Here is an 11,972-nt window from a genome sequence, read left to right as displayed (position 1 = left end):
GAGTTCCTTAGACCGCATGTTGTCTGGTCACAGCAACAGCTTCCAAATGCAAAACCACACACCTGTAATCAACCCCAGAGCTTTTAACTACTTCATTGATTACAGGTTAACGAGGGAGACGCCTTCAGAGTTAATTGCAGCCCTTAGAGTCCCTTGTCCAATTACTTTTGGTCCCTTGAAAAAGAGGAGGCTATGCATTACAGAGCTATGATTCCTAAACCCTTTCTCCGATTTGGATGTGAAAACTCTCATATTGCAGCTGGGAGTGTGCACTTTCAGCCCATATTATATATATAATTGTATTTCTGAACATGCTTTTGTAAACAGCTAAAATAACAAAACTTGTGTCACTGTCCAAATATTTCTGGACCTAACTGTAAGAGCCCACTGGTGGTGGCCGCAGCTTATAGGCCAAAAAAGTGGTGACTAATTTTAGTTGTGGAAATAGAAAGAATGGAAGCCATAAAACCTGTACTTTTTTCCAGAATTGTAATTCTCTCTCAGATCTTTTGCATTTTCTGGAAAGTGCATATGGAAAGCTTTATGTGCTTGAGACCTAGAGAACGAGTCCTCAAGTTCTTGAAGAGATGGGCGAGGTAGTGTCCTCCCATAGTTATATGCTGTACGCTGTGTTTGCAATGTGTTTTGCTTGTCACAATACCTCACACGTTTATTGTTTTGTACTTTTACAAAACCAGTTGCCTTACTGGTACAATCATTTTCATGTGTACTAAGAGTGTATGGACTTTCACAGTCTATATATGGATCTTGTCCTGTTGGTTGACAACTTTCAGTGTAGACTGGCTTGGATTCCACATAACAGGGCACTGGCGTCAGCTGCCTTCTGTACAAAGCCTCGGATCGTTCGGTATCGGTAATTTTATGCATATCTGGTTCCTTATGCTGACACTTTGAGTGCTGTTGATGGGACTGATCCTTTTCTGTAGTGTTGCATGCATCCAAGTTAGAATATACATCGTGGACACGTGGTGACAGCGAGTCTGCAACACTTTTTTTGTCCGAATATTCTGCACAGGCTGCAATCTCACTTTCTAGATCAATATATCTTTCTTCCCTTACTAGGGGACGTCTACCATCTCGTAAACGTGCAATGCGTCCTTCTAGTGGTCGTGTATGGAGAACAGTGGATACAAAAGTCTGCTTCTGAAACAAAAAAAAGCAAGAAATTGCAACATTTTGGGATTTCTTAAAGCATAGCTTTAGGTAAAAATGAAAACTGAACTAATTGATCCATTAGTGCATGCAGCCATCCCAGAAATAACCTATTTCATCTGAGCCGTATTAACACCCAGAAGCTAATATATGGCCAGAGTCTACAAGTCAGTGTCTTTTTGAAATACCTACTGGATTCCTCCCATTTCTCAGCTCTCCCAGAAAATCATTTTCATACCATACGTTTCTATGTATAATGAGTTATTGTCTACATATCTGTTATTCCACATTACAGATGCATTGCTTTGGGCTTTTTGCTTCTGCCGTGAAATGTTCCTGCTAATGATTACTGTGGCTCTTCTTGTTATGAACAAACTCAAAGTTTGTATCAATGCAATATACAATAATTAACACTACATATGCCATAATGCATATGATATATTGTAGCATTTGATGAATGAGCAATCACAGCTCCAAAATTGCTCCATACACTTATAGTTATGTGACGCCCTGGCAAAACCAGGTAGTCACAAAAGTGTACATACTCCTTGTTACCACCAGAAACCCACACTCAGGTACAACACACAGCCATTAAACCCTAGCCACACCCTCATGATAATAGGGACAAACCAGTGGGCGGGATCAGGCAGATGAGAATGCCCACCTAGGGGTCCTGAGGTGTCAGAGGCGGGAACACAAGGAGTTGAGTTGAGTACTGACAGTGGAAGCTGACAGTTCAAGTTGAAGCTGAGAGTTGAGAAGAAGTGAAGCGGAGACTGTGCAGGGTAGACAGGGGTAGGGGACCTTGGACTACCCGGCTAGGTGGCAGACAGTGAACAGGGCCACAGGCAAGGGAGATCCGGTCGCAGGAGACCTAAAGTGGACCGGGGCAGGGTTGTAGCCCGCCGCTGCTGACAGCGGGAATCCGGTCCGGAGGGCGTGCACAGTCAGGGTACCTGGACCCTAGGGCGAGGAAGGTTGCAAGCCTCCTTGTCAATTGACCAGCTGGGGACAAGATTTCAGGCCTTGTTCTATAGAAGCCCAGAGAGCGAAACGGAAGCCCAATGCGGGGGATAGGGTGTCCGTCAGAACCCACAGACATCCCAAGGGTCAGATTTTGCGGGACACAGCTCCCAAAGACATACAAAACCGAGAGTGGACTTCTCCATTCCATGCAAAGTCGTCCAAAAGGAGAGACAAACACAGTGTGCAGGAGGAAGGAAAACCTGTTCACTAACCAGGGTGTGGGACCCGAAAACACCCTCCAATGGCAGCCGGTCACTGGCAACTTGGTTTACCACTGGACTTGTGTGAAATTACTGAAATGTGAGTGCACCATTGACCCCCGATCTAATCCGGCGCGCCACCTCCAGCAGCCATCACTCCCGTGCACTGACACAGGGCCCCGGGACTACACCTCCCCTACCCGTGGAGGGGATCCCATCTAACTGCCCCGTTCCACCAGTCCCGGGCGCCCCATCACCAGGCAGCGGCGGTGTCACCATCCCTCACCGCAACCCACGGGTGGCATCACAGACAATTCCCCCTGTACATAACCCCCTTTTTCGACGGCTGTGAGGACGGACGGCCGTGCGAGCGCGGGTCCGGTTACCACTCAATCCGCAGCAGCGAACCCGGATCCGAGCGGGCCCCAGGGAAGCTGCAGCGGCCCCCGCCCACAACAGTTACAATTTTGTAATTTCATCCACTTGTGGATTTTCCAGAAGGAATACAAGGAGTATCTCTGACATTCTTAGATTTTAGGTCCACCCTGATAAGCATCTATCTTGCTATATGTGTGTTTTACCCACTTACAACAAATGATTCCCTATGAAGAACCTTTTTAGGCTTTTTCACGAGTAGTCCTGCTAGCAGCCACAAAAAAAAGCCAGAATATAGTGCAGCAAACCTTGACACAACCAAGTGGTCTGTATGCAATACAACTGGCATTTCTAAGGTTTTCCTTTTTCTGTTCTTATAACGGATCACAAAAAACAGAAATGTGAAGATACGTAAAGTACGCTGCTTTGTTATTAGCTTACCATTTCTGTATTTTCATCTGTTCGGCCAGTTATCTTGCCAATAACCCGGTCATGAAAATCATCAAGTTGCAGTGGGTTCATTTCACCATTACCTAGTAATCAATGACACAGTAGACACAATGATAAATATTGTAACCGCTGTATATATATTTTGAAACCTAAAAGTTTTGATACTTGTATATGTTGTAAGCATGAAAGGACCAATACTATGAAGACAAGTCAATCAAATATATGCATATCTGCCACTCTTTGCTGCTGTATTTTTTTCTTCAGCTATCCCTTGTGGTTGCAGATTTAGAAGATCTTGACCTCGACACCAAAAAAGCATTTCAGGGGAACGGACTGACGCGCTCATTTCAAGAGATAAGTCACCTCCCTTCCTCCCTTCTCTGTCATAGTTGATTCCAGGGGACTGGCTTAGCTATAAAAATATGCAGATCAGCCAGCCCTCTTCATACACAATCTAGGAGATGTATTGATAGTGTAAATGAAGGAGGGTGAGTATACAAACAGGCTCGCTCAGGGACCTTAGATTAAAAGTACCTCTCCAGCTCTGAAAAAAAACCTAAATCGCTAGAGTGGTGCTTTAAATGAAGACGTAAAACTGGGGAATAGTGATGTGTCAGTCGCGAACGATCAGACACAAAGATCCGGCTCCCTGCTGTGACTGACAGGAGCCGGATCCCCAGTGAGAGCCACTAAATTCTCTAAACGGCTCTCACTGGGCATAAAAGTCCGGTGTTCAGTAGAAGAAACCCCGCCCACCTGAACAAAACCCCGCCCACACAACAATTTAATTGGCCAGTTGTAAGTGGGCGGGGTTTAGCCAACAGTGGGCGGCGTTAATATAATCTTAAATATGCGTTCACCTGGGATGAACACATATTTAATAGGGATCCATGAATGATCTGAAAGAGCTCTTTTTGGTGAGCGGAGCCATTGGAACTGGATCACCAAAAAGAGCCGGACTGCCCATCACTACCAGGATAATCTGGTAAGAAACGGTATACAGTGTATCCAATGGTCAAACACAACTAAGTGGATAGAATCCACATATGTAGTAGGTTGTGATGGGCGAACGTGGTCAGTACTGCTTGTTACTCGATCGAGCATGTAGCGTGCTCAGGTTCTCGCAGAGCTCGCTTTCTTCACTGCGTGATATGTGCCGGCACCACAGGGAGAGCCAGGTGATGTCTCTGAATGGCTATGTCAGGGAATAAAACAACGTTCATCATGCAGTGAAGCAAGCCTGTGTGTTGTGGTCGTTGTTTCACAGACAAAATATCCGAGCACTCATAATATTCAGCAGACTTCCGCGAGTACCGCAAATGCACGATCGAGTACCGAGAAATGCCCATCACTACTCATAACCTCTTTATTTGACCACTATTGAGACCAACCCTTGGAACATTGGAACATTTACTCACCTGTAAAACTATGATTATATGATGTTATCCATTGGGATTTTATTAGGTTTCGTTGTAAATTCAGTGTCCTCTCAGAAAGCGTTTCTTCATATGGCTTATATAGGGCATTGGGAGCCACAGTCTTGGGTGGGATTGGATAGAAAATCTGAACATTTTCATTATGGGATTTAGGAATCTAAAAACAAAGTAGAAAATGAATTACTTGAGCTTGTACATGTTAAAGCGATTGTCTATTTTTGGAGCCATTTTTTAAATTTCTTTTCTTTAAATGCATGTAAAATTATTTTTACAATTTACTAAAAAATGTTTTACCATTTGCCTTAGCCTCTGATTGGGGCCCTATCTATTTCTGTATGTAGAGTTAACTGAGAATTTGTCACCATGTTATCTGTCTTTTCTGAGCTCTCAGCTGATTTACAACCACAGATCACATCAAACTTGAATATGCCAGGAAACAAAAAGCTTGTAAAAGCCAAAGTGCAGAATTTTTGATTAAACACAATTGCAAAAAATGTTTTGAAGCCCATAATGCATAAATTTGAGTGGAAAAAAAAACGGAGTGGTATTTAAATTTTGGATTGTTAAATTGTCTGGAATAGATAGTGAGGAGGCACACGTGGAGACACACGCAGGGCCGCTGCGGTGGTGAGTACGTTGGCGTCACTGCTGGTTGGAAGGAGTGGATCAAGGCAAAGATGCTGGTGTTCAGTTGACTTTTGCAATGCAAAATCATCTGGAATCGATGGCGGATGCCTTGTCGCATTTGCAGAGCCCCTTATGTGCCTAAACAGTGGAAACCCCCCACAAGTGACCTCATTTTGGAAACTAGACCCCCTAAGAAATTTAACTAGATGTGTGGTGAGCAATTTGAACCTTCAGGTATTTCAAAGAATTCTATAATGCTGAGCTGTGAAAATAAAAAAATCACATTTTGCCCACATAAATGTTGCTTTTGCCACCAATTTATTATTTTCACAAGGGTAACAGGAGAAAACACATCACAAAACCACCATTTGACTTTCGGACCCGATATTGGCTGGAATCAATAGCAGACATCATGTCGTGTTTGTAGAGCCCCTGATGTGCCAAAACAGTGATAATCACCCACAAGTGACCCCATTTTGGAAACTAGACTTCTCAAGCAATTTAACTAGATTTGTGATGAGCACCTTGAACCCCCAGGTGCTTCACAGAATTTTTTAACGTTGACCTGTAAAAATAAAAAAGTCAAACTTTCTCCACAAAAATATTGCCTTAGCCCCAAATTTTTTTATTTTCAAAAGGGCGACAGGAGAAAATACACCATACAAATTGTTGTGCAATTTCTCCTGACTCCGAAGATACCCCATATGTGTGGAAAACTACTGTTCGGGCACAATGCCAAGCTCGAAAAGGAATTAGTGACTTTTGGAGCACAGACTTTGATGTCATTGTTTGCAGGCCCTATGTCGGATTTGTAGAGCCTTTGATGTGTCTAAACGCTCAGTGGCTGCAGGATACACACATGGATGTGATGCAAAAGGGGGAAAAAAATGGAGAAGAAAAAAAGTCCTAGCCAAAAATGAGCATGCACATTGATCAGTGATGTGTGTCACTGATAGCCGCTCATCTGCAGCTGCATGACACTCACACAGATGTGGTGCAAAAGGAAGGAAAAAATGGACAGGAAGAATAAAAAAGACCTGGCCAAAAGCGAGCATGGAGGCCAATCAGAGATCTGCGTCACTCAGTGATCGGTGGCTGCAGGACACATTAATGGAGGTGGTGTAAAAGAAAAAAACGACTGAAAATCTAGCAATCAAGTACTGATGAGCGCTTGGTGGCCGAAAGGCTTGGAGGGGTACGGAAGGGGTTAGGGAAAGGTGGGAAGGGGGAAAAAGCGGGGGGGGGGGAAGAGTGATTGGGGTGGACTGGAAAGATGCAGGAGACAGGAACAGGACTGGAAGATCTTCGTGTCTTTAGTCAACAGCAACAACAACAAAAGGAAGTGGTATCACTGGCTAAAGCCATCAGATATTATCATCTCGGATCCCATTGGGGCTCACAATTTAACTTTCCCACTATTAAGTATTTTGGCCATGTCCGGGGGCTGTTGCAGGATGTATTTACAGTGCAGTGTAGAAAATGGAGGAAACTAAAGAATTTTGCTGTAAGATCCCCATTACTGTGTGGGCTATGAAGAAACATGACACTACGACCATAAAATCTTGAGCTGACGTGTGGTCTCCATAGTAACAGGAATCCGGAAGGAAGGGTAAGCGTTCTGCTTTTCTAATTATATGGCTCTTTGGGACTTATTATCAGCTGTATGTACTTTGTAGCTAAAGAAAATCGTACACGACACTGCTCGACAAGTCCTGTCCTACATACTAAGGTCAACCGGCTTATAGTTCTAGGAGAACATTAGGCCCTATGTGTTACAACCAGCACAGACAAGAGATGTCACAAGCGGGAAGATTAGAGCCTTCATTATTGCAGTGAAGAAGATAAGACTACAGTCACCTGAGGAGTAACATATGTAAAATCTGATAAAATGCCGGATGCCACATACGTCTCAAAGCTGTACATGTGCTGGCTTTGATTAGTTTTTTAAGACAGTTTTTGAAGCCAAAACCCTGAGGCTAAACAAAATCACTGATAATTGCACTGTCCATAAATTCCGGAGATCAAAAATTCACTCAGTAAAGGGTTAAATACCATAAAACTTAACTTATATCACCATGCTAAAACCAGAAGACACAACGAAACTACATATAGTGCACACACATGAAAGGGTACGTGCACACCATCATTACCCCTTACGTCCTGACCACCACGGGTCCTGATCTGTGAGGCCACGAGTCTCCTCCACAGGAGACACAAGAGACCGCAGCTGCCCGTGCCAGCGATCAAGGTTCGGGGCGCTGCGGTCTCTCGCTTGTATTCTCCCTACAGAGAATGGATGCGACTCCGCAGCAAACAATTGACATGCTGCGGCTCAGGAAAGCCAGACCACAGGTCAGTGTTTGCTGCGGGCCGCACACGAACAGTGGGAATGGTATTTCTAGAAATCCCATCCACTGTGCTTGTACTGTACAATGCAGCGTTTTGGATGCAGCTGAAGCATACTGCGTCCAAAGCTCTGTGAACATTGATCGTAGGCACGCACACTAATTCTCCTCACCTTCTCCTTTTTTTGTAGGATATAACTAATCACTATTTATGCAATATTACTGGAATTTCATAAAACTATTCTAATTTTTTTAGTTTTCTCCTGATGATTCTCCCGATTGAAGAAGTGGTAAAATGCATTGAGACAAAGAGATTGTGAGCATAGGTATAGGTAGATATAAACTGTTCAGTAAATGCTATATATAATGTAAATCTATTACCTGTTTTTTGCAGAAACCCTGATTCCAGCGATGTGTCACTTACTGAGCTGTTTGCAGCAGTTTTGATACAATCACTGTTTTATTGGCTGCAGATCTAACAGTTCTCTGAATGAGGAGCTCTGTATAACCCCGCCTACACCACTGATTGGCAGCTCTCTGTGCACTGTACATATGCAGGAAGCTGTCAGTCAGTGGAGGGGGTGGGACTACACAGAGATCATGAATATGGAGAACTACCTGGCAGCAGGTTTACTAGTCCTCTAGTGATAATCTCCTGCTGATAAAACATTGATTTTATCAAAATGAAAGCAAACAGCTCAGTAAGTGACACATCGCTGGAATCAGGGTCTCTTTCTTTACATTATATCCCAAAACATCTGTAAATCGTGGGAAAATTGCATTTTTATGCAGATTTAATTGCACATTATCTGCTACTTCTAAATATACTGTTAATACTGTGTATGGAGTAGATCAAAGTATCAATTTAGGGATTGAATATAGTTGTGACTACAAGCTATGTCCCAGGTCAGCTTTAAAAAATATCTTACCTATCATCATTAGCAATCGATAAAATAGGTTTTCATTTTGATTAATATTGTAAAACTCATCTGGGTTAGTTAGGAAATCCTCTCTGTGTACACCGCTGTGGAATATGGTGGCGCTATAAGAACAAGTAATAAATACTACGATGTTCATGAGTACCTACATGATAATATCCATGCTGTCCAGGCCATGTCAGTGGCAACTTTTCAGCATCTGAAGTATTGATGACTATCTCATGCCTGTATGGATTACCTAAAAAATAATATGAAAAGGAGACATTTTTCACACTGTGCAAATCATATAATATAACATACTCTGCATTATAAACATCAAACAAACTTATATAGATGAAAGTGGTAAGCAAGAACAGACCTGTCAGCAGAATTCCTAAAATCTGCTGCTCTCCGTTCTCCAGCTACAGGCTGCGTCCTACATTTTACGTCATCCTGAAATTGGATACTGTGCTTAAAGTCATAAATAGCACAACAGTCACTGTGTGGGGGACCGGAGGATAAAATATATCTTTGTACCGTGTTAGCCAGTAGAGATAAAAAAATTGTTTAAAAGAACTGAAGTGGTTGATACCTTTTAATGGCTAACTGAAAAGATGGTAATAATAGCAAGCTTTCCAGACTGCTCGGGTCTCTTCTTCAGGCTCAGTACCAGGGGCGATCCAAAAGTAATGAGAATAAGTTATTTCTATTGCACACAGAAATTAAAATAAAATGGTTTCTTCTCTCTTAGGTATCCACTAGTCGAGGAAAAAAAATCACTTAAATAGGCCTCGATTCCTGGGAGCTACATTCATTTGAATATGAACTGCCGAGGAGTGAACATCAAAATGGAAAAAAACGAGCTCAGAGCTGCCATCAAATACCTCTGCTTGAAAAAAAAATGACTACCAAAGACATACACAGCGACTTGGTGGAAACATTGGGGGACTCTTCTCCTCCATATTCCACAGTTGCACGCTGGGCCAAGGAATTTAAGCTGGGAAGAACATCGACGGAAGATGAACATCGTGAAGGACGCCCATCCACGTCCCTCAATGAAGAAAACGTGAAAAAAGTTGAAGAAGTTGTATTGGCAGATTGAAGAGTGACTATCAGGCATGTAACTGAGGTCACAGGGATCTCATATGGCAGTATTCAAAGAATCCTTGCAAAAGAATTGCATATGAGAAAGGTCTCCGCGCGTTGGGTGCCAAAAATGTTAACCGACGAGCAAAAGAAGAAACGAGTTAACATTTCAATAGCAAATCTCGAAAAGTTCCAAGCAGACAAGGAGAATTTTTTGTCACGTTTTTTGACCATGGACGAGACCTGGATCCACCACTTTGATCCCAAAACTAAACAACAATCGATGACATGGAAACGAGCCGACAATCCGACGCCGAAGAAATTCAAAGTGTCAAGCTCAGCAGGGAAGGTTATGGCGTCCGTTTTTTGGGACGCTGAAGGAATTATTATGGTGGACTATTTGGAGAAGGGAGACACTATTACGGGCTCCTACTACGCAGAACAAATAAGAAGATTGCGGGAGGCTATCAAGGAGAAAAGGCGCGGCAGACTGCAGGCTGGAGTGCTGTTTCACCAAGATAACGCGCCAGCTCACAAAGCTGCAGTTGCCATGGCAACCATTCAAGAAGTGGGCTATGAACTGGCGGAACACCCCCCCTATTCGCCAGATCTAGCCCCCAGTGACTTCTTTCTCTTTCCTCGCCTCAAGGAACACCTCCGGGGCAAGAAATTTGACGACAATAGCGATGTTTTAACCGCTGTTGGGGATTTTTTTGAGGGTCAAGATCAAGAATTTTTTTCGAAGGGAATTCTAAGTTTAGAAAAGAGATGGACTAAATGTATAGACTTGTTAGGAGACTATGTAGAAAAATATTTTTTTTAATATATTCATTGTGTTTATTATTGATTATCATTACTTTTGGATCGCCCCACGTATAACACAAAATCTGAAGAGTTACATATTTATACACAACAGGACATAGAATGGAGCAGTAAATAAAACAAGTTATGTGAAGCAGAACTATCACACACTGATAGTTCTGCTTCACATAGCTTGTCTTATTTATTGCCCCATTCTATGTCCTGTTGTGTATAAATATGTAACTCTTCAGATTTTGTGTTATACTGAGCATGAAGAAAAGACCTGAGTAGTCTGGAATACTTGCTATTATTACCATCTTTTCAGTTAGCCATTAAAAGGTATCAACCACTGAAGACTTCAGTTCTTTTAAACAATTTTTTTTAACTCCACGTAGATACTGCCCAAGAGATTCACCCGTAGGCCGGATTCATACGAGCGTATACAAATTCATCCATTTAACACGCAGAAACATTTTGTTACGATTGTAATGTATCCGTGAAAAATGGACGGATAGTAACCAGTATGTGATCCATTTTTTTAATTATAATGGGCGAGTCTGATCCAGAACACTGATCAGAATAGCGAATACTGTGATTTTAACATGCAGAGCATCGGTCCATGTATAAAAACATTCCTGTGGACTACCACATTGACTTTCATTGGTCAGTGTGCTGTCTCCATGCTAGCAGTTTTGTTTACTGTCGGCAGAACACCGTGGGAACCTCCAGCTGTGACTACAAATCACCTGAGTGACGTCACTGCTGATCGCGCAGCTCAGCCTCTGCTTGAAGCCCACAGCGGGCAGTCATGTTCTATAGGGCTCGCTGTGAGCTTCAGATGTAGCAGAGCTGGAATCATCGTGAAACCTCGTGTGGATTACTTTGGACTTGCAGAGGTGTCTTGGGGGTTAATAAAGGGGTGAAAGAGGGTACTTTTTTGTGTTTTATTTCAAATAAAAGATTTTTTCGGTGTTTGTGTTTTTCTTGTTACTTACAGATAGTAATGGGGGGGTCTCATAGACACCTCCCATTACTAATCTATGGCTTAGTGGCAGATGTGAGCTGTGATTAACCCCTTATTACCCCAATTGCCACCGTTAAGTAAAGTGCTAAAAAAAAAAAGCCACGAGCAGTTCCTCTTATTTTGATACACAACCAGGATAAGTGCATGGGTGGGGGCTGCAGCCTGTAGCAGTATGCTTTAGCTGGGCTGGGTATCATAATATAGGGGGACCACATGCCAATTTTTTTTATTTATTTATTTTTATACCACCATAGATGCACTGTCTATGATTGGTAGCGTCAGACACGCTGTCACTCAGCGTGGGGGCAAGTCTTACTGCAACCAATCGCAGAAGCTAGTGGGCGGGGAAAGCAGTACATATACAATGAAGGATAATGAGTGGACTCAGACGTGAATGAGCGGCCACGGGAGCAGTTACAGCCGCGCTGCAGACATGTAAGTATGAAGCATTTGCTTCATTCTGTTTTTCTTTATTTGCCCCTCATCCCTTAAAACATAAATTAACTGTGGTT

General features: G+C 42.8%; 1 protein-coding gene across 1 annotated transcript in view; it reads right to left on the bottom strand.

Moving 5' to 3' along the window:
• Positions 1–230: 230 nt before the first annotated feature.
• Positions 231–11,972, bottom strand: part of SPMIP4 (sperm microtubule inner protein 4) — a 53,487-nt gene continuing 41,745 nt past the window's right edge. Inside the window, exons 6-9 of the mRNA XM_075316696.1 lie at positions 8,720–8,808; positions 4,643–4,817; positions 3,216–3,307; positions 231–1,164 (exon numbers count right to left, since the gene is read on the bottom strand). Of these exons, the coding sequence (XP_075172811.1) occupies positions 433–1,164; positions 3,216–3,307; positions 4,643–4,817; positions 8,720–8,808 (1,088 nt within the window). The 3' untranslated portion in view covers positions 231–432. The remainder of the gene's footprint in view (positions 1,165–3,215; positions 3,308–4,642; positions 4,818–8,719; positions 8,809–11,972) is intronic.

Source organism: Anomaloglossus baeobatrachus, chromosome 6, assembly GCF_048569485.1.
Source record: "Anomaloglossus baeobatrachus isolate aAnoBae1 chromosome 6, aAnoBae1.hap1, whole genome shotgun sequence".
NCBI classification, from domain to species: Eukaryota; Metazoa; Chordata; class Amphibia; order Anura; family Aromobatidae; genus Anomaloglossus; species Anomaloglossus baeobatrachus.
Note: the sequence above shows the minus strand (reverse complement) of the source record. Positions and strands in the feature narration are given on the sequence as shown.